Source organism: Rattus rattus, chromosome 12 (genome assembly GCF_011064425.1).
Source record: "Rattus rattus isolate New Zealand chromosome 12, Rrattus_CSIRO_v1, whole genome shotgun sequence".
In the NCBI taxonomy this organism is placed as follows: Eukaryota; Metazoa; Chordata; class Mammalia; order Rodentia; family Muridae; genus Rattus; species Rattus rattus.
In genome coordinates this window covers 60577703-60605621 of record NC_046165.1, presented here as the reverse complement: position 1 = coordinate 60605621, position 27919 = coordinate 60577703, and the positions used below count along the sequence as shown (strand labels likewise).

The window sequence follows — 27919 nt, the reverse complement described above, 5'->3', positions numbered from 1 at the left end:
TCAGGCCTAAAGATAGCATGATCGTGTCAGGTTTTACTTCTGGTTTGAGACGTTTTTAAATGCTGACTCTTGTTTCCAGTGCACGTAGATGCCCAAGCTCATTTGTAAAGACAGGCTAAAGTGGTTGTTGCTCTGATGAGCACATCCAAAGGGACCCTGTACTCCTTGATGTGGTCTCAGGTAGTCTCCATGGGGCCTCAGAAGCCACAGAGCGCTGTGTAGACATGCGGGCTCTGTGGTAGGAAGGCTGGGTGCTGGGATGCCAAGGTTATACTGCATTGGTCTTGCTTAAGAGCTAATGGCTAGCGTAGCCTACAGAGCACATATCAGGGAGTCAGGATGCACCAGGACAGGCTCTAGGTTAAGAAGGGACCTGAGGTAGCATGTGGAGGAGAAACAGGATGTTAAGCCTGAGGAGACTTGGGATGTGTGAGTACTAACATTTGAAGGGACAGGGAAGAAAGAAAATGTCATAGCTGGCAATGTACCCAGGGAACTGTCTTATCTTCAAAGGGTGGGGAACAGGAATTATTCCATCCAGCCGCGGAAAGACTGTCTCTAGAGATAGTGAGTGTCTCATTGCTAGGTGTATTCAAGCAGAGACACTGGTAAAGGAATCAGACCCAAGGCTGAGGTTTGCCGCAGTATCCATGATGTGGGACAGCAAGACAGCTGACAGAGAGAGTCCTCCTTACTTGCCTTGGCTCTCTCTGGCTCATGGGCCTCTGGTCTCCTGGGCTATCATGATACCTCCAGACTCTGCAGTCCCTATGCTGTGTCTTGCCATTTGGTGGTTTTTTTTTTAAACTCTAGATCCACTTGCTGAAGGATTCTAAGCTTTCTACATGAGCTCCTTGGCCTACTGGCACTGGCTCTGGCCGGCTAGGGGACAGCTCCCCCCTCTCTCTGTGTCGTTAACACTGAGGGTATTGAGAAAGATGCTAAGTCTGTTCCATACTCCTTGCTGGTGCAGGTTTCCTGCCATCTTGGCAGCTGTTCTGGGTTAAGGCAGGTTTGGAAAGCAGCCTAGGGTACTGGGAAGGGCAGAGAGCAGCGTACAACTTGAGCTTTGCCATGTAGATTCAGGATGTGGAGTAATTCTTTCCCCAGTCATATTTTATTATCTCTCATGTAGAAATAAGAATCGCATTGGGGGTTGTGAGAGTTCGTTAGGCTGTGCACATACCCCCACAGCACACCGCCTAGCCTCAGACTGGCAGGACTCTGGAAGCACTTTGACACATTTAAACACACAACAGAGGCTTTAACTATGGGGCTAGAGTTATCACTCTAGAGGCAGAGGTCAGAGAAAGCCTTTACAGACGTAGGCTGGGTGTCAACAAGGGGAGAGGCACCGAAATGGCCTTCTGAGCTTTGGAAATAGCAAGTCCTAAGGCCCTGAGGTAGGAGAAGCTCTCTCCGTGGGAAACAATGGTAGTGATGACTGGAAAGGAAGAATACTCAGTGCAGGTAGAACTCGGCAGTGGAGCAAGGGGAATGGGGTGAAAGGCAGCGTCCAGAGGAAGAGCCTAGTGGGACCCCCAGAAGTACACAAGCATTGTGTGCCAGAAACCGTGATTTTGGCAATTACACAGTTGAACATTTCCAGGTAAAGATGAGGAAGATAGCACCTTCCTAGGAGTCCCACCAATTGGAAGCTGGCTGTTGCGCATGTCTGAGCTGTGTGTGCCTTTCTACCCTCTCAGTCAGCTAGTGAGGGAGGTGTTTGAAATGGGGTTGTAGCATGAAAGTAGAATGACCTATGACCCCAAAATGGGACTAGATGGAACGGCATGGACCACCCTGCTCAGGGAACACCCCACAGGCTTGCTTTTTCCCAGGAAAGGTATTCCCCAAGAAAAGCCAGACTGATTTTGCTTTTGCTTATTTTAATTTTTGTTTTGTTGAGACTGGGTCTCTCTTTGTAGGACTGACTGCCCTGGAACTTACTAGATAGATCAATCAGTCTGACGGTGAACTTGCTGTGATCCTCCCCATTCTACTGTGCCTCAATTATGGCACAGTAAGCATGTGGCATGCCCAGTTAGACTTTGCCATTGTAAGTGGCAGGAGCACTAGAACTCTGCTCAGAGGTGGGAGATACCAACCCCCGAAGTGAACGAGTCCACTCCCCTTGCTCTGTACATGGGAAGACGAAGCCCGGAAAAAGAAGGTGCCCAGGGTCACTCATCAAAGAGCATGCAAACAAAGGACTTTCATGTTTCTTGCTATCCTGAATCACCTGTTGTGGCATGTAGGGTACTCCCTATACCCTATGCCTCGTCCAGGAGGTTACCCACCCCCCCAACACCTCCAGACCAATATATAACAGAATGAGACAAGAAAGGCAAAAAAGACTGTAAGAAAACATGAAACCACACACCGAAACATTGACTTTTCCTTTAAGCATTTGGTCTCAGATACACTTCTGTCTTTCTGTCTTAACTATCAACCTCCCTACTAGCTTCCAGTTTTAAGTTATGGGCTCTGCTCACATCAAAACCCTGGGAGAGATGGCTCAGTGGGTGAGAGGACTTGCTGTGCAGGCATGAGGACTCAAACTCCATCCCAGCTCAGCATGGCCCACATGAGCCTGTAACATCAGGGCTCTGGAGAGGAGGATGAGGTGTGGAGGCAAGAGGACTACTGAGCTCACTGACCTCCAGACTCAAGGACACTGTCCCAAGTGAATGAAATGGGGCACAGTGGAGTAGGATATCCGATGTCCTTCTCTGGTCTCCGAGTGCACATAGCACACATGTGTACAAACAGCAGAAGCTTGGCTCTTAGCTTCACCTTGGCTTAACATATGAGCTTAACAGCATGAGCTCTGCTCGCATCCGACCCACCCAGAAAGGCAGGTGCTCACGCCCTCTGCTCTGTCCTGGTAGGCTAAAATGCCCAGCCTTTCTCTTTAGCTGGCAGCCCAGTCAGTGGCCTTTCTTCCCCTGGTGGGGACATAGAATGCTACACAAGAAGCCTCAGTTTCCCCTTCTCTGTCTCCCTGGCCATATTCTCCTTAGTGGAGGTTGAAGCTCCTTTGTGCTGGTCTACAGGTGGAGAAATGCAGGGGCCCAGCTCTTGGCTACTGCATCCAAGAAACAAACACTTCATTTCTTTCTTCCTGGAGTTCTTTCTTCCTATATAAGAAGTGTCCTTCAGATTCCGTCTCATCTGGTTCACACAGGCACTGACTCAAACCCTCTTTAAGTCCAGGACAAAAAAATGTGTTGGTATAATAAAACACCCGAGGCTGGAAATTCACACTAGAGATTTATTTTGGGAGGCTTGGTGTCTAGGGATACGGTGCTAATACATGGTGAAGGTCCTCTCATGACGTCATATAAGTGAAGGGATTACAACATAGGATAGGTTGGGTCTCTCTTCATTACAAATCCTCTCATGATCTCATAACGGCTTCTTTAGCCTCATGACCTCACCCAACCCAAATGACCCCCTAAAGGCTCCACTTCCCAATGCTGTTAATACACACAATTGAAGATGGAGTTTCCAATATGAATTCAAAGCATTTGTTCACCCCTTTGATTAACATAGAGTGAAACTAGAAAGTGACAGTGACTTGGCCATGGGAGCTGAAGGTCACAGATCTAAGCCTATATCAGATCTGTAAGTTTTCTCTGTTGACCCCTTGGAAGCAGTATGTATAATTTGTTACTGAAACAACCATCTCATTGCATTGGACCATAACTCACCATGATGAGTCATGAGTGCGTCTGTGCCAGTGCTGCCTGACAGACCTCTGGTGGAGTGAGGCCCTCCTCTCCTGCTCCTCAGCACGAGTCTGCCATTCCCAGGAAGCATGGCACTGTCACAGACAAGTCTGCCGTGGGGAATCTCAACTCCTCGGCTGCCCATTGCTTCTGGTCTTGGTCTCTGCTAAGGAAAGAGAGAGATGTAAAGTTCAATTGTCTCCTCTGGCCACCTCTTTGTATATCACCAGCATGGAGAGGCACAGCAAAGGCATGCCTCTAGCCAGCTATGGCCAGCTGTGTCCCCAGGATGGCCTCTCTCCAACACCTTTCCCTTTCTCTTCGGAGGCCATTCCGTGAGGATTCTGTTTGGTGCCCACACACAGGATCTCCTGGCCCCAAAACTCCAGCTCTCCACCCTTCTGGTTCCTTTTTGTCTAAAGTCACAATGGAGTCTCTGTGCTGTCACACAGTGTGCAGCAATTTGAAACTGAGATCTCCCGTGTCCCCTGCCTCAGGGTAGCCCTTCCAGCTCTGGCTACCCTTGACAACTGAGGAGAAAACTCACAAGAAAAGCCAACCAACTCCATCTTGTTAAAATCAGTGCACATAAAATGGTCATTGGCCATTTCAAAGTGTTTGTGTGTAGGACACTCTGAAGAATTCTCACTGGCCTTGGTTTCCCGATCCAACCCATGAGGGGAGTCAAGTCAAGGTGGCTTCTGGGGAAAAGTGTGGAGGGCAGCCAAGTTCAGAAACTACAACTGGACCTTCATTCCTCCCTTTGTATTAACCACCCACTGTATACCTGATACGATGTGAGACCTAGGGGCAGATTCATTAAGAATCAGAACAGGCTCCCCCCACCCCATTCCCTCAGGAAGTCCGAGTGTCATATAAACAAGTGGTAAGCAAATGTTTAATTTTGCCTCTTAGAGAGCGTTGGGAGTAACGAAGCCAGGAAGGGAGGGGAGAGGCAGCAGAGCTCCTTACAGCTTTTAGTGGAGTTGTGAGGGATGACGCTTCATGAGGTCAGTAGTCACCTTGGAGCCAAGAAGTACAAGGGAGTATGGGAAAATGTGTTGCGGAATTTAGGAGGATCAAGGACTGAGGCCTGAGGTCAAGTGGGTTTCCAATATCTTTAATGAAGTTGGGACCTTAACAGCAAAGGCCAAAAAGAATGGAGCCACCTCAGTCTATGTCCCTAGCACCACAATGGCCAGATGGGAAGCTGTGTTTGCACAGCTCAGCTCTGTGGTAGAAGTCTGCAGAGAGAAGGCAAGAATGCTGTTGAAGTCCACTGTACTGGCCACTGGGAGAGGTGCCAGGTAGACTCTCAGCTCTCCTTGGGCATCAGCTATGGGAAGGAGGGTAGCAGGGACTCCCAAAGTGTCTGCACTCTGACCATCTCTGAAGCTAAGGAAAAGGAAGTGGAGAAGTCTTCAAGGGTGGGGCGGTGGTGCTACTCAACTGTGAGGCCAGATGCACACATCAGATGCAGGAATTCTAAGCCGAGTAACATAGCTCTGGAGACAACTGCAGCATCACAAGCTTCTGAAGAGTTTTCCCACCCTGAAGATTCCAAAGAAGCATCTCAATGTCCTGGGGCCAGGGCTTCCTGCTGCCAAGTATAATTTCCTACTTGTCTCCTGGGTGGGCTGGAAAGGTTCTCTCCCCTGTGAGCACTGTCCTCATGGAGCTGTGGCCCCCTGGTGTCAGGATCCTTCCATCACTCCCTCTCAGTGGTCCTTTGCAAACTGCAGCCAACCCCTCCTATTCGCAGGACTTAGGGGAGGAGTGGGTGACACTTCAGCTCCTGATACCAATGAAGTGCCCAGTGCAATGGTTGATGTTAACACTATGCCATCGAAGGTATTTCTGATTCTTCTAGGACTCCTGGTGTCAAGGACTTAGGTCCCAGAACAAAAATAGTTCTCAGTATTCGCCTCTCTCTAAGCCATGTTCCCACCGTTCTATACCAGGGATAATGTTCTCTGAAATTATTTGTTCATGGAGGATGCCAAGGGGATAAAGACTTCCCAGTACCAGACTCCGGTACCACGATGGGCAAAGCAGAGAGGTCTCTGCTCTCCGAGGGCTCACATTCTAGTAGATACTGGCAAAAATAAATAGGTACATGAGTATAATTTCAAGAACATATGGAATATATATATATATAAAGACAACATATGCTTACACTCTTTAGAAGCATTCTATATATATTTAGTTTGTATATTTATGCATGCTATATATATGTGTGTGTATGTATATAGAAATTATATATATATGTACACACAGCTATATAAAAGCAAAGATTCATTATCTGTTGCATATTCAAAGCCTGTATTTTTAATCCCTGGCTCACAAATGATAAACTGAGACTTAGTAGCTTCATTGCCTGAGATTATAAGGCCATACCCAAGCTAGATGTCTTGCAGCAGAGCCACGTTCCTTCCAGGACATCTCTTAGCCTCCATTCAAATGTTCTGTCTGGGAGCCCCAGGGCATTGGGAAGTCTAGTTCTTTGCTCAGTCTGAGGGGTTTCTTAGACTGGGCGGGGGGCAGATGAAGAGGGCCTGCTTCATGTGTTCCAGCCAGATCCCGGCGCCCGCGAGCCCTGTGCTGAGCAGCTGAGTGACTGACCTTTGTTTTAGAGCCTCTGAGGCAGAGGCTTGCCTTTATCCAGCTGGCTGCAGAGATGGTGTTTTGAGATTCCCGACGACATTTTAGGAGGAAGGATCCAGGGAAATGTGCATCTGGCTCTTCTGCTTGTCCTTTAAATGCTGTTATTTGACCTTCAAGCTCTTTATGGGGAGAGCACGCCCTCCCTGAGGTGCACCATGCTCCCAGAGTGGCCTTTTGAGCAACTCGTTGAGCCCCAGTGCTCAGAAGAGCTCCATGGGTGCTTCCCACCTCCTCCAGCTTTGTGGTAGCCAGAGGAGAAATGCAATGGAGGGTGTGTGGCTAAGACAGGGCCAGGGCTCTCCCGGAAGCTTTGTCGGGTTTTGTTGTTGTTGTTGTTTGTTCGTTTTTTCCTGTTTGGCTTGAGGCAGCTTCAGGAGGAAGGGTTTGTTCTGGCTCACTGGACGCACAGTCTACCACGGTGGGGAAGGTATGGAGGCAGGAGTGTGCAGCACCGCGTCTGCTGTCAGGAAGCGGAGATGAAGACTGATGAGTAACTCATTTTCTCCTTTTCACTCAGTCTGGGACCCCAACCTGTAAAATGGCACTGCTCTGACAGCATGGGCCTTCCCATGCCAATTACCCACAACTAGAAACTCTCTCACAGACATGCGCAGTGGCCTGCTTCCTTGGTGATCGTGAGTCTCGTCAGGTTGATAATCATGATTACTACCAGGATAAAAGAAAATGAAAGGAAAGAAAGAGAGAGAGAGAGAGAGAGAGAGAGAGAGAGAGAGAGAGAGAGAAAGGAAGAAAGAAAGGAAGGAAGGAAGGAAGAAAGAAAGGAGGAAAGAAAGAAAGAAAGAAAGAAGGAAGGAAAGGAAGGAAGGAAGGAAGGAAGGAAGGAAGGAAGGAAGGAAGGAAGGAAGGTGACATGGTGGTACACACCTTTAATCTCGGCACTTGGGAGGCAGAGCAAGTGGTGTGCATAGTGAGTTCCAGAACAGCCAGGACTATGTAAACAAACAAGCAAAATTACCACCAGAGGAAACTGCCACTCTTTATCAGAGCCAGAGGCAATCTGCCCTTCCCCAATGCCCCTGCATCCACAACCATGGATCTCTTTCAGGGTAGCCATCCATCTCTGGTGCCAGGTGCCATTTGCTTGACTTTTACAGAACTCGGAAAGGTATGGGAAAGCGCCAGCATCAGATCGTAACCTCAGCGTGATTAGGTCTAGGGGCAGATGATTCGTCTCTAGGGGCTGCCTTGTTCACTGTAGGATGCTTGGTGCCCTCCCATTCTCTGCCTAGTGAGTGCCAGCAGCACCTATATCCTGAGTTATAAAAACAAAAAATGTACCCCAGACATTACCTGACACCTGATGTGGACCAAAGTCACTCCATCTGGGGGTAACCGACTTTAGTGAGTGATGGTAAATGCTGACTGAATATGGTTTGCAAAGGTGTCTGCCTCCTCACCTTGAACCTGTAGCTGACATTTTCTATGCAAAATGGGCTTCACTGGTGCCGTGAAGTTTTGACGAAGAAGATGAATCTGATCATCTGGTTGTCCCAGATAGGAAGGAGGCAGGTCAGAGGGACAGGGAGGATGCGTCAGTGAAAACTGGAAGAAAGTCATGAAGATGCCACACTGCTGAATTTGAAGACAGAGAAAGGGGACCGCAGCCAAGGGATGTGGGCAGCTCCAGAAGCTGAGAGGCAAGGAAGCAGATTCTCCCTGGAGCCTCCAGCTGGCTCTCAGTCCTGCCAACGCTTCAGAAACCAGACCCTGACCTCCAGAACGGAGCCATGGTGAATGCGGTTGTTCTCTGCCAGCACATGTGGTCCTTAGTTCCAGCAGCCACTGGAAACTGAAATAGTGGGAAAGGTAGATTTAAGTAAGCAATTAAGACAACTGTGCCCACCAGCCCTGGAAAATTCCAGGTGTCCGTTCATGGCACCCCCGATCCGCAGCCAGGAAATCAGCAGCTTTCTTATCAGAGCCTGCATTTCTGGCTTTGCTTATGAAGTAATGTGTGAGAGGCGTTTGCTCAGGAATCACGTTGAGCAACCACTAGGCTGGCACAGCGCCTTTAGGACTGCACAAGACAGCTTTGCTCTCCTCAGAAGTAAAAGCCAAGCGTTGGGGGGATGGCCCAGCAAGTCAAGTTTGATTTCCGGCACTTATATTAAAGAAAAAAAATCCAGGCATGACAGTGCATATCTGTACTCTCAGCCCTGGGGAGGCAGAATTGGGAAGAGCCCTGGAACTCACTGGCTTGCCAGTCTGGCTGAATAGGAGCTCCAGGCTCAATAAAACAGCCTGTGTTAAAAACCAAGGTGGAAAGTGATTGAAAGATGCCCTACGTCAATTCCTAGTCTCCACGTGCATATATACATCCATGTGTGTGCATTCATTTATGTGAACTCGTACACACACATACAAACACAAACGTGCATGCACACACATGCACAAATGTACACACTCATGCGCACGTGCATGCGTGCGTACACACATACACACACACACACACACACACACACACACACACACACACACACACACGGAGATCCAAAATTCTGTCCAAAGGACAGTCAGTTCAGATAGAGTGGAGCTCACAGTCTCCAGAAAGTGATTTTGAAGTAGAAGCCATAGAGGAGTAATGTTTGGGCCGAGACAAGGCCAGAAGTGGTTTCCACTGTGCATCCCAGAGTATGTGATGAGTGTCCAAGGAGGAGACAATGGGCAGGCTGAGCTTTTAGGATGGGTAGGAGGTGGGCAAGCAAAGAAAGCATGGAAAATGTATCTAGGCTGAGGCAGCAGCAAGACCACAAGACAGCATGGCACATACATGTCATGTATGTCTGTTTACATGCCTTGTATGTATGGGCATCCAGATTTCCTCTGTGCTGGGTGCTAAGCTAAGTCAGTCCTGCCATATTCCTTCCACTCCTAACAATAGCAGCCTCAGGGAGAGCACTCAATCACCAGGAACTTCTTACAGTTGGGGAGGTAGGCGTGTGTAGAAAGAACATCTTGCATAGTGTATGGATGCATCACCTGTCAATTAAAAAACCTATGACCTATAGGAAAGGGCAGAATAGAAGGTGGGATATACGAGATGCAGAAAGGATTCTGGGAGAGTGTGAGGTATGGGAGATTTGCCCAGGAAGTGTGACCAGACGGATGCATGGTACCTGGACAGGTAACCTATCAAAGAGTAGTGTGCAGATTACAATAAATGGGTTATTTTAAGTTATGATCCAGTCAGAGAAGAGCCTAGCTATATGGCCAAGGTATTTGTAAATATATATTTTGAGTCTGAGTCTTATTTCTGGAAGCATGAGGCGCAGAGGAAGAATCAAGCCCAACTTCTACAGGCATAAGCCCAGCATCTCTTTGAGAGAGGAGGCAGCTCTGGAGCTTACGTCAGAAGCAAGCCTGATGCCTTCCTGCCTCAGAGAGCAGGTTGGCTCACCACGTCCTGATCTTCCATTGGGGAAGGAAGCTGCAGAATGCTCTTTGGGTTGTAGCCCAAGGCAAATGAGACTTTGGGGTTGGGTGTCCTGGGCTGGTATCCTCCTACCCAGTAACTGACTAGTTTAACTGTTTTAGGAGTATATTTTATTATGATCCAAACATGGCAAGGCAGCACATTAGAAGGCAAACAGCCTCTAAAGATAGTTTGAGGGACTAGGGAGATAGCTCAGTTGGTAAAATGCTTGCTGTGCAAGCTTGAGGACTTGAATTTACTTGGTACTCATGTAAAAAAAAATCATACATGTCACTTCATGCCTGTGCTGCCAGAGTTGGGAAACAGATGGGAAGGCCTCTGGGCATGTGTGCACACATACACACCAAAAAGAGAGTTTGTAATCCACAGATCCAGAAAAAGACCCTCATCAGGCCTTGGGGCTTGAAGTACAAGGAGCCTTGTTCTCTTTGTTGACCACAAGACAGTAACAGAGGGAGGCAGGAAAGGAGAGGGGTTGCCAAGAACCCTAATTGTGACTTCCAAAGGAACAGCAGGCAGAGAGGCAGGCAGAACAGCTCAGGGTTGGCTGACATGAATCATGTGCGCTCCCCTAGTCAAAAGTGATGTCTCTGTCCCTGGCCTGGGGCAATGGAGACAGGAGGCAAGTGTACCAGAGGGTAAGAGCTCCTGGACGAGGCAGGCTTTCTCTGCTGAGATTTGTACCTGGAAGCATTGCTCACAGGGAAAGTCTGCTATCTCCAGGGGCAGTGAGGCCAGAAACGTTAAAGTGTCAGATCAAAGACCTGCTGAGCCCAGAAAGCACGGGCAGTTCCTTTACCTTCCTGAGCCTGAGGTCTATGACATGGAGACACCCATGGGCACTTGGAGATTATTGTTCAGAACAAGTAGAATAGTTCAGGGCTTGGCACAGCTTCGGAAACCTTCAGTGCAGGCTGCACCTCTCTCTCTCTCTCTCTCTCTCTCTCTCTCTCTCTCTCTCTCTCTCTCTCTCTCTCTCTCTCCTGTTTCCAAGAGGTTCTTCCTGAAATACAAAGGCACAGGCAGGGGCTGCCTGGGAGCACCCCTTCCCACAGTTAAGACAAGTCGGATAGTGTGAAGGTTGAGTGGATCAAACCCCTTCCCTGGGGTACACACAGCAGAATCTGAAGCTCGCTGTGGACTTAAAAAAAATGCAGATTTTCACATAATTCTAGAGAAATCCCCCAGAGCTGGGTCCTGCCCTCAGGAGCTAACCTTTACTCACAAGCAAAGCAGCAGAAAGGATTTAGCATTTTTGTATGACAAGGTGGAGAATAAAGGGGGGGGGAGAGTTTGAGCAAGGGCGGGGTGGGAGAAAGGTTGGAATTTTGAGTGTGGTGTTTGGGGACCATGAAGCTGATCTTCGAGTAATGGACTCAGGGAGGTGACATTTGGCCTCAAATGTGTAAATACCGGGGAGAACCTCAAACAGAGACAGTGCCTTGGGGTGCAGGGATCCTGGAGGGGTTGGCATGGGTGGACTCCAAAGGGGATAAGGGGACTTATGGAGGCTTCCATGCACCAGGAAGCTACATCTGGGCCCCCTGGAGACAGACTGCTGAGATGTCAGGCTGGGTGCTGGCAGTGCATGCATAACTCTGAGGCAGCCCACACGGTGTGGAGTCTTGTAGGTCCACCTGAAGACCACAGTCGTAATAGAGGAATGGGGCCCACCTGTCATGGCAGGCCACCGCGCAGTGATTTGGAAGGCTGGGCACTTGTGTGGCTTTGAGGGCCTATGATTAACTTCTCCTGGCTGCCTGTGAGCTGTGGGTCTCCAGGGAGCAGCCACTGGCTATTCTGGAATGTTTGTGGGAACAAGAACACACTCAGGGAGACCAGTTGTGGGGAGGCTCATTTTAAAAGTCCAGGCAAGAAAGAAAGTGTCAGATTCTCCAAGTGTGAATGCTCAGAGAGAACCTCACAGGGTGGGTGTTCAACCCTGCAGGCCGACAGCCAGTGCTCACAGAGATGACCGGGTGGCTGAGGTGGGATAGCCAAACTAAAAGGCACTAATTTATAAACATGAGTGTTAGATCATTATTTCATGGGTGAGGTTGGAGAGATATCATTTTTCCATTAATTAAAAAAAAACAACCCAAGTTTGGGATTTTAGCAATTCGATGTTCAAATTCTACACCTACAACGTCCTGACTGTTTGACATGAGAAAGTCATAGGGTACACGTCTCAGTCTGGTCACCTTAAAACCAGCCCATGACTCTAGTAGCCTTGTAGGGAAGAGTTAATGAAGTTAATTAAGTCTATTGCCTCACTTAGGATCTGGGAGTATCATCATCATCATCATCACTATCATTATCATCACCACCACCATTATCAACATCACCACCAGCATCATCATGATGAATCTATTAGGAAATAACGTATGACATGCATACATTCATAGTTCAAAAGGAGATTATTGCTTATGAAAGATGGTGTTCATGGGACACTGTTCAACCTAGAATGATTTCCTGGGAATGTACTTTGAGAAGTTACAAAGGAAGTGGCTTCCACATTTGCCTGGTGGAACAGAGTTCTATTTAGTGACCAGGGAGTGCCCTGTTTCTAAAGATAGATCTGGCTTGGCCCCAGTGGAACTGGCCTTATTTACATATATATATCTTTCCAAGAAGGATGGTAGGTCTTGCTGGTAGGGGTGCTGGCTGGGACTGTGGGTTGTGATTGGTGGAGTGCTGACTAGCCCTCTGCACATCTGGGGGTCAGGGGATCCCTGGATGGTAGCATTTACCAGGGTCTGCTGTATGTTTCTATGTGGTAATTTTAAGCCTTGGACATAAGAGCCACCATTTAAAATTTCTGTAGGTATGCTGACCCTGACTCAGTGGGGAGACACAGCCCCTGGCTTCAGGGTTGGTCCTTTGGCTCACCGACTGTGACGTTGGAGTCACTCTCATCTGGGCCTACCCATGATGCTCGATTCCTCCACCTCAGGAGGAATGCCCCAAGAGGAGATGGGTTTGGAGCTCTCTTACCTCTGTCACCTGGGTGGGGTGAGAAAGGGATAAGTGAGGGGTGCTTGGGAACTTGGGGGGGGGTACAACAACCTTGTCTTTTTCTGGACCATTCCCGGAAAGACACTAAGCTTTTTTAAAAATGTAGGAAAATGAAGGAATTTTGATAGACGAAGTGAGGTTTCCAGGGAAGAAATTCGGTGAAGAAGAAAAACAAACAAGGACTAGCTGAGTAGATGGTGGGTACTCGCAAAGACTCTTCCATGGCAGAAGAGACGATGCAGAGAGAGGTGGCCAGTGTCCTTGACCTGCAGAGGGACTAATGGTCAGTTAAGTGTGTGTCTTGGCTTTGGGCTTCTCAGAGTGTCAACCTGTTAGCGTGCAAATGCCAGACCCATGAGCCAGGGCTGGAGTATCAGTGTAGCCGGGACCGCATTGGTCTCTGCTTCAGCCTTGCTTTCCTCGTTGGTGAAACAAGGGCCAGCAAACCCAGAATGAAAGACGACCATCAAGACTTTGAGCAGGAGGAGGAGCAAGGGAAGCGAGCTATGGGGCACGACAGAGGACAGAGCCTGCCTAATGCCATAAAACCAGAAAGGCCCAGGGCCCGCCCTCAATCATCTGCAGCCCACAGTTGATCACCTGAGAGAGATCTCATGGCTGCAGTCAGGATGGGAAGTAAGGATATTTATCACAAGGGCAAAGGGCAAGAAACAAGTGAGACACTGATAGCCAGGATATGGGGTCCAGGGAACCCTCTGTGAGCTACTGTGTCCTGATCATGACTCCATGTTAGCAGAAGGAACTAGAGAAAGAGGAGAAAAATGGAATGGAGGGGGTGGGTCCCTTCTCTAACCATGGTCCTTGCCCTGCCACCAAATCTCAGAGTGCTTTTCTAGTATGTGGTTCCATGTGGGCTCAGGGTGAGACACTCAGCATTGAGTCGAGGAGGGAAGCTGGTGGTGACCAGGAGCTCTGCAGTTTGCCCCTCTCACCCATTCAGAAGCTCCAACTGGCCGTCCCTAGGTGTTCCCAGTGCTGTAGATGGGTCCCCATGCTAGTGACCACAAGCCAAAGCCAAGCAGGGCCAAGGTAAAAGTGGAGAGAGACTCATGACTGCAGCAGGTAGAGGGGGCATGGAGCACGTGCAAAGCCAGAGGGAGGCACAGGATTTTATTTACAGAGTCTATACACATCTGTTAGGAAAACACATTAAAGTAATGATTCTTACTCTTCCTAATGTTTCAAGACTCTAACACAGTTAGTTCCTCATGTTGTAGTTGACCCCCATCATAAAATCACTTTTGTTGCTACTGCATAGTTGTAATTTTGCTACTATTATGAGTCATGATGTAAATATCAGATATGCAGTGTGTGTATGTTATGTGACCCACGTGAAAGGGTCAGTCGACTCCACACACACAAGGGGTTGTGACCCATAGGTTTAGAGCCACCGCATTAAAGGGTGGGCACATTCTTGGGCATTCTCTGTTAGGGAGCACATTCTTGAGTTTGCTTAAAACCTTATTTCAAGGAAAAAGATGGCAGACTTTTTCTCTCTTTTCTTTTTCTTTTTTTGCATGCTTAGTTCAAAGTCAGTGAGTACACATTGGAAAGTGGCAAATAGGAATGTTTGAGACATGTGTACAGCTTGTGTCCTAAGTTGGTGTTCAGGAGCCCTCCCTGGGCATGCCTAAGTTTCAGCATAGAAACGCCCAACAGGAATGCCATTAAGGATTCTATTTTCCCCACAAAGAATTTTAGCTGGATTAAAAAAAAGAGGGTGGAGAGGGTATTTTAAAGGTCTCTTAACATAAGAGTTTATTTCCAAAGGTTCCTTCCTCACCGAGTGCTGACAGACACTACGGGAACCTTCCTTCTACCTTATACCATGTTCTTCCTCTAAGGACTTCTCCTGTGTTTCGGGCTCCCTTTCCAGAGGTGCATTGGGTCCCCACCCACTAACTGATTGTCCCATAGTGGACATCAGTCCTGCTTTTCATCTGCTTGTCAGAACTCAGCTTCCCCAGATGTCTCAGCACACTGCCGCTGCCAGTCATCTCCCTGCACCCCTCTTCTTTCAGACCACCTGTCCCATCTGGATGTCAGTCCGTCCTTCCCCAGACACCTTCTTCTCTCAGCTGCTCTCAAGAAGCTCTAGTGGTCCTAAGAACAGCAAGCTGGATCTTCCCCAATGGTTGTCCTCACGTGTCACTTACTGCACTGTAGGACTGGTTGTGACAAGTATGGAACCCTGATGTCAGTGCCCAAGGGCCTTCTCTCTAAGTCTTTGCCGGGGCAGTTACCCCTCCCCAGCTGCATTTCAGCCAGTCCCATGTGGGAGCCACAAGCTCACTTCCTGCTCTGTGTCAGGGTAGTGAGTGGACCATGAAGCTCCCTGCGGGGAACTTGTCATAGCTAAACATGAAGCATTTAACAGTCTCCAGCCTGATCTCAGGCATGCACCAAGTGGCCAGGCTCTCTAGGTGACAAGAAACCTCTGATGTTCCCAGGTCTAGTGAGGCAGTTTCCTGGGGCCTCCCAACCCTTCTGTAAACTTTTGTTGCCCAAGGGAACATGTTGACCTTCGGGTTGACCTCAGGAATGGAAATCTCCCTGGGGAGCCACTGCAGAGTGATGACCCTGCGATTCTTGCAGGTAATAGAGCCCATTGTAGCCTCAGATTAATCTCCTGAACAGACAGTGGCTACAGAGGGTTCTGTGAAAGTTACTGCTTTCTTTGTAGTCTGGCTATTCATCTCCTGAAGAAGCTGAAGGGACTTCAAGAGCCTCCCATGGGTTCCTACGGAGCCCACATTGTCTTCCACTCCATCAAGATCCAAATCTTCCAGTCTACTTTTCCACCACTCACTGAACCCCTGCTAAGACCAGCAGTGTCTAGGAGCTTCAGTGCATGGGTCACTTTCAAGATCCAATCCTGTCTTTAGTCTCCTGCTAGATAAATGATTTGGAACGTTTTCTTAAATTTCTTTCTTTTATTTTTTTAAAAAAAAAGGTGTAAGGAGCTGAAGAAGTGGTTCAGTGGTTAAAGCACTTGCTACTCTTGGAGGTGACCAGGGTCGGGTTCCCAACACCCATACTGAATTGTTCATGACTACCTGTAACTGCATTTCAGGGGTTCTCCTGCCCTCTTCTGGCCACTCCCATTATCTGTACACACATGGTGCGCTCTCTCGCTCTCTCTCTCTCTCTCTCTCTCTCTCTCTCTCTCTCTCTCAAATAAATGAAAAATAACTTTTGAAAAATGAGGTCAGTAGAAAACTACACTAGTTTCCCAGGGTTACCATCCCAGAGTGCCACAGGCTGGACAGCCTCCACAGCAAAAATGGCCTCCTCACAGTTTGAGAGACAGGAGTTCTGAATCAAGATGCCAATGGGTGGCTTCTCCTGAGACCATCTCTCTCCTTAGAATTCAGGTGGTCCCTTTGCGGGATCCTCATGTGATCCTTCTCTATGTTTGTGTGTTCCTCCCTTCTGCCCTGGTTTGTCTTCTCCATCTGTATCTCCTCCAACATCTGGCTTGCCATCAAACAGTTGAAGTAACAGTTCCATGGGTTGGAGAGTCCACCAGCTTTATCCAAAGAAAAGATGCGGTGCAGCCTGCCAAATCCTCCATCAATTAACAACAATATGTCCAGCGTTACAACTGAGTTTAATGAGTTCTACAGGTTGAAAACAGGTCTTGTCTGATACCTGTACCATGGGCTCTGTCTGGTGAACTTTCAGAGAGAAAACTATTTCCTGCCTGGAGTCTTATGAGCCTGGCTTTTCTCAGCTCTTCTATGTAATGGAATAAGGCCTTTGGCCTCCACCAGTTTTGGATAAAGGCTAAAGCCTTGGGTAGAGCTGGAAAACTTTTGGTGATGTGCTCAACTACTAAGTGGTGGGAATGAGGGTTTGGACATCTCCAGACTGCCCTCTTTTCTCTACAATTCTTAATCTGTATGGGTAAAAGGTCATCTTTACACCCCATACCTGCCTGACAGTCCCATTCCCAGGTTCCAGCCAGATGCATGCCTTTTGACCTAGAGGCCTATTTGTACTTCCAAAGACAAAGCAGGTCATTCCAGGGCCCAAGGAGCCAATAGCTAAAAAGTAGAACAGGTTCCCCCATTGAAGCAAGCCGATGGTCTTCATTACAAATGACCTTGAGAACTTAACAAAAACAAAGCCAGCTGTCAGAAGAACAACATGGAGACAGAGTCAGCAAGCAGTACCAGGTAGCGGGGAGAATGCCACCCTATTTTGCATGGTCACTGGTCCTTGGGATAATCTGGAGCAGGGCTCTAAACTCCTGCAGCTTTGTAGCGAGAGGGTTAAGGAGTGTGTATGAGGAACTCCCTTCTATAAGCCATGTGGCGATTCCAGACTTTACTGTCAGAAATGACTGTGGTTGTGAGTTGAGACCAGGGCTGCCTGTCATCATTCAGCACTCCCCACAGCTCTGCTTCTTCATCATCCCATATGACCATTTCCTGAGCCTTCTTTTTTTTTTTTTTTTTTTTTTTCGGGGCTGGGGACCGAACCCAGGACCTTGCGCTTCCTAGGCAAGCGCTCTACCACTGAGCCAAATCCCCAACCCCTTCCCGAGCCTTCTTTATAAGCCAGTGAGGATGCTGTGCAATGTTTGAAGACCGTCTGCACCATGCTCTTCAGAGAACACCCAGAATCCTCCTCCAAGAGCTAGGCTATGTCTGGTCACAGAGACAGCGGCTTTGGTGCCACAAGGGGTGAGACAAGAGCAGAGCCCCAGAACCACAGCAGTAGGTGGGGAGGAGGCACGGGCAATGGGGAGCCAGGGGGGTGGAGTGTGGAATGTGCCTGTTGCTGATGATTGGTGTACACAGAAAGTCCTGTACTCAGAACCGAGATGATGTTGTCACACTCAGAATGGTAAAGTTAAAACCGAGAAGGCCAAAGGCTATCCTGCTCCGACACCCCAACTCCATTCAAAGTCATACTTAGAATTAAGCAAATTGAGGCTGTGTTCTGGTCAAGGCTGAGCTGGTTTTCCATTCCCTATCAGGTCAGCACTCATGCTCTTCCGAGTGGAAAATAATAGGGGCTGTAGTAGTTCTTACGCTGTTAGAAGGAACACGGAACCAGGCCTTCCTCCTACCTAGATTCATAAACGCTCCCTTTACAGTCAGGTCTTGACAATTCCCAACAGGTGCTTAAATGTTGGCATCAAGAAACGAGTTCAATGCTAATGTATTCCTTTACTCAGGTGAGGTGGAAGCAGGCAGATCTCTGTGAGTTTGAGGCCAGTCTGGTCTACAAAACGAGTTCAAGGACAGCCAGGGCTGTTACACAGAGGAAACCATGTCTTGAAAAACAAACACGAAAACAATAAATAAATGAACTCAGGGTCTAGGAAGATGGTTCAGTCAATAAAGTATTTATCATGAAAGCATTACGACTTTGATTTGATCTTCAGCCCCACATAAAAAGCCAGAGTTGCTCTAGAGACAAGTGGATCCTTAGCTAGCCAGCCAGACTAGCCTTCTTGGTAATTCCGGATCCCAGTGAGAGACCCTGTTTCTCAAAACATAAAGTGTACTGCTCCTCAGTAATGTGACCCAAAGCTGACCTCTGATCTCTACATGCTCATGCCCATGCACATCTACATACAGAGACATGAATACACACACCACATATCTGCGTGCACACAAACAAAAGGAAATGAGTTCAGCTCTTAGAACTCTAGAGATTGAGTGAGGCAGGATGATTCAGAGTCCCAGGCTAACCGGAGCTACAGTAGTGAGTTTGAGACCAGCCTAGATCTATTTAGAAACACCTCAATCCAAGGAAGAAGAAAGAAGGGAGGCAGGGAAGGCAGGCAGGCTGGTCAGGTAGCAGTAGAGCCACAGGATGTTGGAAAGGAAAGTTCCTTGGAGTGTCCCAGGGGACTAAGTCTGGTAGAAGCTTCAATGATAAGACTTCCGGCTCCCTGCCCTCTGGAAATCCACACCCAAGTCAAGTGCCTCCTATGATGACCTGCTTTTTCTACTCCAACCTAACAGCCAGAACACAACCCTGCTCTGAATGTTTGGTCCACAAACCATGTGTGCTCTCTAGGATGCAGACCAAATGCCCTGTGTATAGGATAAGCAGGCAGGGTACACAAGTATCCATTCTAGAACTTTCTGGAGAAGTTTAAGGAAAATCCACCATCACTGCTCTCAAGATCTTATTTTGATTGGTTTCCATGGAGAAGATGGGTTCATGCCTTATGGCTCCTGTTCGTATTTTGAATCTTTATTGATATGACAATAGCAGTACATGCTCTTGGTCGCAGCCAAATATCCAGATGTTCAGTGCTCTCTGTGTTGCCCACATGCTGGGGTTGCTATGGCGCCTGTCATACTCTTTTACAGTATGAGACCAAGAGAGGAGGTGGGAAGGGAGACTTGTCAGATGGGCAGGATCTGAATTCTGGGGCCAGAAAGCAGAGGGACTTTGGTTCCTCTTTGAAGCTTGGGTTGTTGTGAGGTGGTGTGCTGTGACCCAAGACATCTTTCTTAGAACCTTGAGTGCCTGGATCTGACCTTAATGCTGGCAGGTAGCATAGTGCTGAGTTTATCTTGGAAGACAGAAATAGTGTCATGCTTTGAGAACAGTTTGTTAAGGAGACTGTCAATGAGAGGACAGCCAGTCCTCCAGGTCTGAGTTTTAGGAAGGACCACACAATGGCGTGCTGAATGCTAACTCAGGCTATGCACGAGGAATTCAGGGGTGATGGGAGGATCCTGTGTAAGAGGACATTGTTAGACAGTGCTTGGTGAGTGACTGTTTGTTTGTGGGTGGATACATCAATGACCATAACCAACAGCCATCATTACCTTTTCATCTGATTCGTCCACAAATATCAATTTAGCAGAGTTAGAGAGAAAACTGCTCTGAGAAAATCGAGTGCTTTCAGGGATCAGAGGCATCCAAGCTCACAGAATCTGTGAGTATTGGAGGATTTGCTGGAGATGAACCACAGAGGCCCTGGAACACATCACAAAACCCATGAGGGGAAGGAGTACTCCCAAAGCAGGAGGTAGCTGCTAGCCTGGGAGGGAGACCAGAAAAAGAAGCACAGCCCAGCAAGGAAAGACCACAGAGGACTTGGGTAAGGGCTACTGAGAAAGCAAGTGCATGGCGAAGGTCAACAGAGTGACACAGGTGACCAGCTATGGAGGACAACACCCCAAGATGGGTTTAGGTGGCAGATTAAGGGAAAGGCCGAGTGGGAGACCAGGTTTGGGACCTTGAGTGAGCCACCCAGCATTTTCCCAGAAAAAAAAAAAGGGGTTGTGGGAGGAGCTTGAGCTAGGGCAGCTGTCAGTGGTTTCCACAAACCCAAGATCACTTCTGTAGGTTCTTGTGGAAACTAGGTTCTGTAGGTTCTGAGGAAAGGGACAACAGCAATGCATCCACAGGCAGTAAGGACCCCCTTAAGGTGGAGAGTGACTAGGCCTGCTCACTGCAGATGTCGCCCTCATTCTCCAACTCCAGGTCAAACAGGGCCTCTCCACTCTACAGTCCTGAGCCTCAAGGCTCTCAAATTGCCAATAGGGTTGTTAAAACAGATTTCAGACACCCACGGCTGTCAGTGTAGAAAGCAGCTGGGACTCAGGTCCCGTGCCTGATTTTGTGTTTATTTCTCCCTCCTCCTTAGATTGCAGTGTGTGTGGGCGTCTCCTCAGCCAGCAGTCCGGCTGTGCCCATAGTAGATATCCGAGGTTTTAACTGTGTGGGTTTGTGTCTTTTTGGCAGGTGTCTCCTCTGTGACTTCCCTGATGTCCCTGGCTTGGGTGCTAGCTTCCTATCACAAGCTGCTGCGGGACTCCAGGGACGACAAGAAGAGCATGAGTTACAGAGGGGCCCTCATCCACCTCTTCTGGCGCCTCTTCACCATCTCATCCCGAGTTATCTCTTTCGCCCTCTTTGCTTCCATCTTCCAGCTGTATTTCGGGATCTTCGTGGTGGTGCACTGGTGCGCCATGGCCTTCTGGATCATCCATGGTGGGACAGACTTCTGCATGTCCAAGTGGGAGGAGATCCTCTTCAACATGGTGGTAGGGATCGTGTACATTTTCTGCTGGTTTAACGTCAAGGAAGGGCGGACTCGATATCGAATGTTCGCATACTATACGATAGTCTTGACCGAGAATGCTGCCTTGACGTTCCTTTGGTATTTTTACAGAAATCCGGAGAGCACTGACTCCTATGCCGTGCCAGCACTGTGTTGTGTCTTCGTTAGCTTTGTGGCTGGGATTACGCTCATGCTCTTATACTATGGCGTGTTGCATCCCATGGGGCCGCGGGCTAAGGTCTTTGCCAGCTCCTGTTGTGCCGAGCTGCTCTGGGGCATCCCTTTGCCCCCTGATGTTGAGCCTATGGCACCTCAGACCCCTGGGTACCGGGGGACCCAGGTCACGCCCACCAGAGCCGTGACGGAACAGCAGGAGGACCTCACGGCTGATACTTGCCTGCCCGTATTCCAAGTGAGACCCATGGGGCCCTCTACCCCCTCAGGGCGTCCTTACCACCCAGAAGGGCCCCTGATTAAGATTGACATGCCAAGAAAGCGGTACCCGGCCTGGGATGCGCACTTTGTAGACAGGAGGCTGCGGAGGACTATTAACATCCTGCAGTACGTCACCCCCACCGCAGTGGGCATTCGCTACCGAGATGGGCCTCTGCTCTATGAGCTGCTGCAGTATGAGTCTTCACTCTAGAACACCTTTATCCAGATTGAGAAGGGGACCTTAAGTTTGGTTGCGGTCAACGCCGCCTGCAAGAAATATAACCCTCCCTTCCCCAATACACAGAACCACCACCACCACCGCCACACCAACAACACCAACACTACAAAAAGATCAATAAGTCACATCCCCTTCAGATAAGCTTTCTTTCCAGTCACTATATGTATACAAAGATATTCTCTATGTTTTATAAGTAAAAACAAAAAGAAAATCTTTCTTTTGTTTTTTACACATAAGAAACAGTATTGAAAAAAATTAAATAATCCCACACTACAGTTCCTAGGATGGAGAAGGAAAAGCTAATCTCCTCTCCAAAACAAACAAACAAACAAACAAACAAACAAAAGTTTTCTACTTTACACCAAGTGTAGATCATTTATGGGATTGGTGCTGATTGAGAGAACAAAACAAAACAAAACAAAACAAACAAAACCTTCAACTGCCTTATGCCCTTAGGTGCTGAGTTTCTTTAGGTACTGTCACGTTTCCTCACAGAAAACTCTCTGGTAACTTTTGTACTAGAGAGAAAAAAAATTAAATAATCAAATGAAACAAAAATCTACCAACAAAGCAAATAAACTAAAACCAAAACAATCCTTCCTATCTGATGATTTGTATCGAAAAACAAGCAAACAAACAAATTGACCAAAAGCAAAGGCATAGAAGCCCCTCTCTCTATTCAGTTTCTCCTGCCCCCTCCCCATTTTACAAAGCCTTCTAGAAGCTAAAGGGCTACTTGGATCTCCACTGGCCGGAAAAGCTCCTTGAAGGCTGACTATGTGCCATTTTAACATTTGCCTAGCAACAATTGCATTGTTTTCCCGTGCAAAAATAAATAAATAAAAATAAAAAATAAACCCAAAACACAAAGAGAATGAAACTCCCAAACACCCAATTTGATAAATTCTAAAAGCAGATCAAAGGAGATGTTCATAAACGCCATCAAAGAGAATCAGCAATGATTAAACTCAGCATGGTAGCAAAAGGGACGACATCAGTTTAAAGGCACAATATTGCAATGATCTCTTCCGTCACTTTAAGGCTGAGAAGGGTGCGTGCATGTGTATGAGTGTGTGTCACGTGTGACAGTGTGTAAGGCCTCTTCTCTTTTCATTTGGTGGGAAGCCTTAAATTGATCTGGAAAGAATTTTTCATTTTTCATCTGTGCTAAAAATAACATAAAGAGGAACACTAGAATATCTATCTATCTATAAAAAAGTCAAACCATATTAACCGACCCATTTCACAGACTGGTGCTTCTGTCAATGTGGTTGGCTGATACTCATTCAGCCTGGTGCATTTGGGGTGTATGGACAGTGTGTGTGTGTGTGTGTGTGTGTGTGTGTGTGTGTGTGTGTGTGTGTGTGTGTGAACACCTGCTGTAAGGTCTTGCCAGAAATACACAGAACTGAAGTGAGGTAAATGCTGTGCTGTGGTAGCTGGGAGACGAAGCAAGAAGGCTGGGTGGGAAGGTTGGGTAGGTGGCATCTGTGTATGGCCATCTTCCTGGAGAGCGAGTCCCCATCCCGGCAGAGGCTGATCACCCAGGCCCTGTGGCTTTGGTGAGGATCAGAGTTTTTTCTCTCACTATACCAAGGTGAATTTCTGGAGGTGTCACAGGTATGCCTGACCATTTGTAAAAATTTTTAATTTGTTTGTGGAGGGTACTGTTTCTTTAAAGAGTATTTCTGTTTTAGGGTATTATTTCGATACCATTTTATCTCTACTTGGGCACAAAAAAAAAAAAGAAAAAAGAAAAAAGGAAAAAAAGAAAAAAAGAAAAAGAAATTTAATCATAAAAAGAAAAATATCTCCACAAAAGATATATATGTGTAAATATATATATATCTATATATATACATACACAGTATTTTTAAGTACATACTGTTAGTCTTTGTTGTCTGTGGTTGCAATTGGTTTTTAATTCTGGATTAACTGTTCAGGGTGCAAGACCTCACACTGAGCTATTCTTAAGAGAAGTTCAAAAACTGAGGAAATTTTTTCTGTTTGTGATTGAGGGATTTTTAAATTTTATTTTAAATAACTATTAAAAAGACAAAACTCAGTCCCTCTTTGTTACCCCTTCATAGTTTACCTGCATCTTCTCTTCCTTTTCTTAAATCTTTAAAATATTGTATTAGTGTGAAACCCTCCTTTGTCCCACTGTCTTATCTCATGTGTCACCGCTACTTTGCAGGACTTCCCTTAGATGGGGTCTCTGGGGGTCCTACCTGGTCCCTGCTCTGGGAAGCAGGATACAACAGAGCACACTTGGGCTGAGGTGAAGACCAGCTGGGCTGCCCACCTGGCAGTGACAAGACGGAGAGAGGGATTGCTTGGAGCTGTGTGTGAGAGTATAGGGAGCTTCCTGTATGACCTGTCCACTTGTACCTTCTGGGGCTCCGCCCCCAAGCTCCACCCAATACTCTGCTCAGGCTGGGCAAGATGAGTCCATTTGTGGGGGGGCAGGGCATCCCTTCGGCTAGCTTTGGTCCCAGGTCCTGTCTGTCTCAGGTCTGGAGCTTTGTGTGCCAGTGAATAACTTCCTTGAAGCTGTTCAGTGCCACAAGTCCCCTCTGGACCTCAGCCACTCCACTTGTATGTCTACTTTTAGACACTTTTCCATTTTATCTCTTGCTCTTTGACCCCACCATTGGCTTTAGTCTGCCATCTTTGTGTGACCACTCTATCTTGGGCAAGTATGTACAAGCACACATGCCCATGTTTATACAAAGCTTAGAAATTGTGGGTGTTGGTTGAGAACATCCAGAGTGGGAAAAACAGCTTCTAGCTTATGGAGGCTTGAGCCATGGGCAGCGAAGGAGGAAGAGGTAAGGCCGTAGATGTCTCACAAGCCCTTTGCTTCAGCTGCACTGGGTTTGGGCTCCCTTTCTTCTTTAGTAGCATTTCTGTCCTTCTCCCAAGCGCCTCCACCATACCTTACCTTTTCCAATAATGCAATTGGAAATCTGTGGGCAGTATGAAGGAAGACCAGAGAGACAAGAAAAAGGAAGAAGGGTGAGCCAAACAGGAGAGAACAGGGCAGGAGGAAGCAAGGTCCAAGAGACTAGATCTGTGTCCTCTGGCAGCATCACCCTCATCTTGTAGAGAGTCCTATTTCCAGACTACATTGTTCCCAAGCGTTACTTCCCATGAAGTCTTCTATTCTTCCCCTTCAGAGGCCATTGGTAACTCAAGTGTCAGTAAAGGACTTCACACATTCTCAGTGTCTTCCTCACAGATGACTTGGGCACGCCACAGCAGGACCACTGCGCTGTCATAGTGCCATCACCCCCTGGCAATCTGCCCTGATAACCTTTTGTTTCATGAGTCAATAAAATCTATCCAAGTTTTCCCAACCGCAGCCGACAGTGTTTGTAACAGACATCTCTGCAGCTCTTTCTTTCCCTGGATCTCTGGATGGCAAATAACCAACTCCTGATCTTTAGCTTTGATAGATAAGACTGTTGGTACCTTGTTCTGTCTTTCCAGACTGTCCCCCACCATACACTATGCCTGTAGACCCTCACATTTCACTTCCCTAACCCCACAGAATATCAGTGCAATGAGATTAGTTTTGTTGCTATTGTTTCTAAAAAGCCTCCCCCCTCCGCATACTGGGTGGATCTGCCTTGGGAATCTTCCGGTCTTTCAGGGACATGATAGAGGAAGTTAAGAAGATCTAAATCCACCAAATCTGTTCCTATGCCCCTAAAATTTCAGATATCTCAAAAAAAAAAGTCCCCCTACTCTTTAAGATCAGCCTCTTACTCCTTTTGGAACCAGGGATGTTAGGAGGAATGCACAAAGCCCAGGTAGATTGAGGCAGGAGACAGTGGGCTCCATCTTTCCTAACTATCCTAATCAAGGGAAGACACATCTTCCCACAGCCTGAAGGACCCCTCTATCCTACTCTGCAGATACAGGATCACCCAATTCTTTGTGGTCCCTGTGACCTCTCAGCAGCAGTGACTCCCTAGGACCTCATGGTGGTTAAAAGTAGGCAGATCCTGTCTGGTTCCAAGGACAACTGTCCTGGTCATATGGCCTTTCATGCTTCATGTTTTAGACCCAATTTTCAGAGAGACATCTGGTATTTTTAAAAGCACCAAGTCATGTAACTTTCTCCATTCTTCTTCCAGCCTGACCTACTGTCACCACTTAGATGTGTGTCTCCTTCTGAGCAGCTCTGGGAAGGTCAGGTGCCCCTTCCTCACATGCATCTGAGCTCCCTTTGCAGTTCCTTGTGCCTGAGAAAGAACTCATGATTGCCTCCCCCCTCATCTATTCTGTGCCTCGCTACATGGATCTCTCATGATCCCCAAGCCTTGATGCTTCTAGACCTGAGAATTTCTTCTCTACCCATTACCTTAGAACAGAGCCTAAGTGTGCAGGTTTGGGCCCCTGGTGCATAGATGGGACATAGAGGAGAATGAAGCTGGAGTGTATTCAGGATTCCAACACCCTGAACTGCTAAGTCTCAGGCCAGGTAGGCCGTGGCTGGTCATCTTGTATCCATTTGCCCTGTAATTGGCAAATATTAAAACAACCCCACCAGATTTGACCAGGAGCATGGCATACAATTTAACATGTAAGAGGAAGAGAGGTCAGTGTAATTCCATGGACCCAAGTGGCACTTCTAGAGTTGCTTAGGAAACTGCCAGGGAAATCTGAGCATGCCCGAGGGAATCATGGGAAAGACGATACATGGAAGAAAGAAAGGACTCTGAGGAGTCAACCCCCTCAGGTACTGACCAGCCTGCCAGAGAGTAGTTCCAGGAATCGTGGTCTCAAACACCTGCTGATTCCCGAGCTCCCCTCTTTTCAAGACATAGCATAGCCTCCTGTGGGAAATAAGAAGCTAAGCTCAACCTTTGCTCCTTTCATCAAGACCCAGTTGGATATGAGATAGATGTTATGGGAACCTCTCTAGGTTCAAGTATGTCCTTACTCTAGCTCCTCTTCTCAAACTGAGCCCTGTGCTAGTTTGGGCTTCCTTCCTTTCTCATCTACAGCCCAACCTCTGGAATGTGGCATTGGTCATGGTTTACTAATGGCAGGCAGCAGCCTTCTCCACTCTTAAGAGCATCCTAAGTCAACATGTGCCTGTCTCAACTTTGAAATGTAAAACGATGTAAATTTTCTTACAGGTTTTCTCTTAGCCTTTCCTGGAGGAAAAGGAAGATGTTGTGACAAAGTTTGGCTCACCCTCCCCATCCTTGGCTATTTGAAAGGTTTAGGTTTTTCACTCTAAACACTGCATCTGTTGCTACTGGCTAAATGTCAAAAGATACTAACTTGACCTAGTCCCAGCTTTCTTCTCTGCCCACGTGGATCTTTTGGCTTTACTTGCCTCCCAGGCATCGTCTGCTTCTTTCTCTCTCTACCTTACTTTGCGGTGACTGGCAGGACACAGCAGGAGTGTTCTGGAGCCAAGGGTCGTGAGTGCTATTAATGATGGCCAGAGAGCAGCAGACAGACTGTCTCTGCAGGAGATTCCCCTTCCTCAGGCCAGCACCTGTGTCAAGGGCTAAGAATAGACCACAGGAGCAGGCAAGGCAAGGACCTAGAGACACTTGCCCTGGGGTGCCCCCATTGCATGGAGAAAATGTGTATGTCCAAGTAGGAGACGTTGTGCTGGCTGGTCTCCAGCAAGGATCCCTAGTCCCCTCCTCAGACTAAAGTCAGTCAGCGATCTCTGTTCCTACCTTTGGGGAGGATGGCTTCTAGAGCATCACCTTCAAGGCAAGGGGACTTTCCTCTTGGTAACTGGGAAAGCACCTGTCTCTCAGTAACCTTTGGCCATCTGTCACTGCAGATACAGATGAGCAGTCGGCCATCTGACTCTTGTCCATCCTCAATGTAGACCTGGGGTCCTCAGACTTGAAGACTTGTTTTAGCTTCACACTTCCTAGGTGCTCTGCCTGAAGTCAGAAAGACCAAGAAGGGCCACAGGCTGACGTAGGGCTCCACTGTGACCATGGATAACTCACTTCAGCTCTTGGTGCATTGGTTTCTCCATCAGTAAAGTGGATGGTGAGCAGATAACCTCTGCTTTCCCTCCTGCTCAGGGATGCTCCAACAATTTGGTCATGCTACCTGTATTGAAGGAATCTCCTAAGAATAACGGTGACTCCATTCCTTAGGAACTAGAAGTATGGAATAGGAGGAGGTTCCAGATATACTTGACACCCAGAAACATAGGAGATGAGCAGGAAGGACATGCAGACAGGGAGAGAGCCTTGGATCATCACATATGTCACAGCATTGTTAACTTGCAGGACAGTAGTGTCATCTGGCCAGGGACATCTGGTCACCTG

At 47.7% G+C, this 27919-nt stretch overlaps 1 protein-coding gene across 1 annotated transcript in view; it reads left to right on the top strand.

The window, feature by feature from the left end:
• Positions 1–23328, top strand: part of Xkr6 (XK related 6) — a 203282-nt gene extending 179954 nt beyond the window's left edge. Inside the window, 1 exon segment of the mRNA XM_032918317.1 lies at positions 20608–23328. Within this exon segment, the coding sequence (XP_032774208.1) occupies positions 20608–21572 (965 nt within the window). The 3' untranslated portion in view covers positions 21573–23328.
• The last annotated feature ends 4591 nt before the right edge of the window (positions 23329–27919 follow it).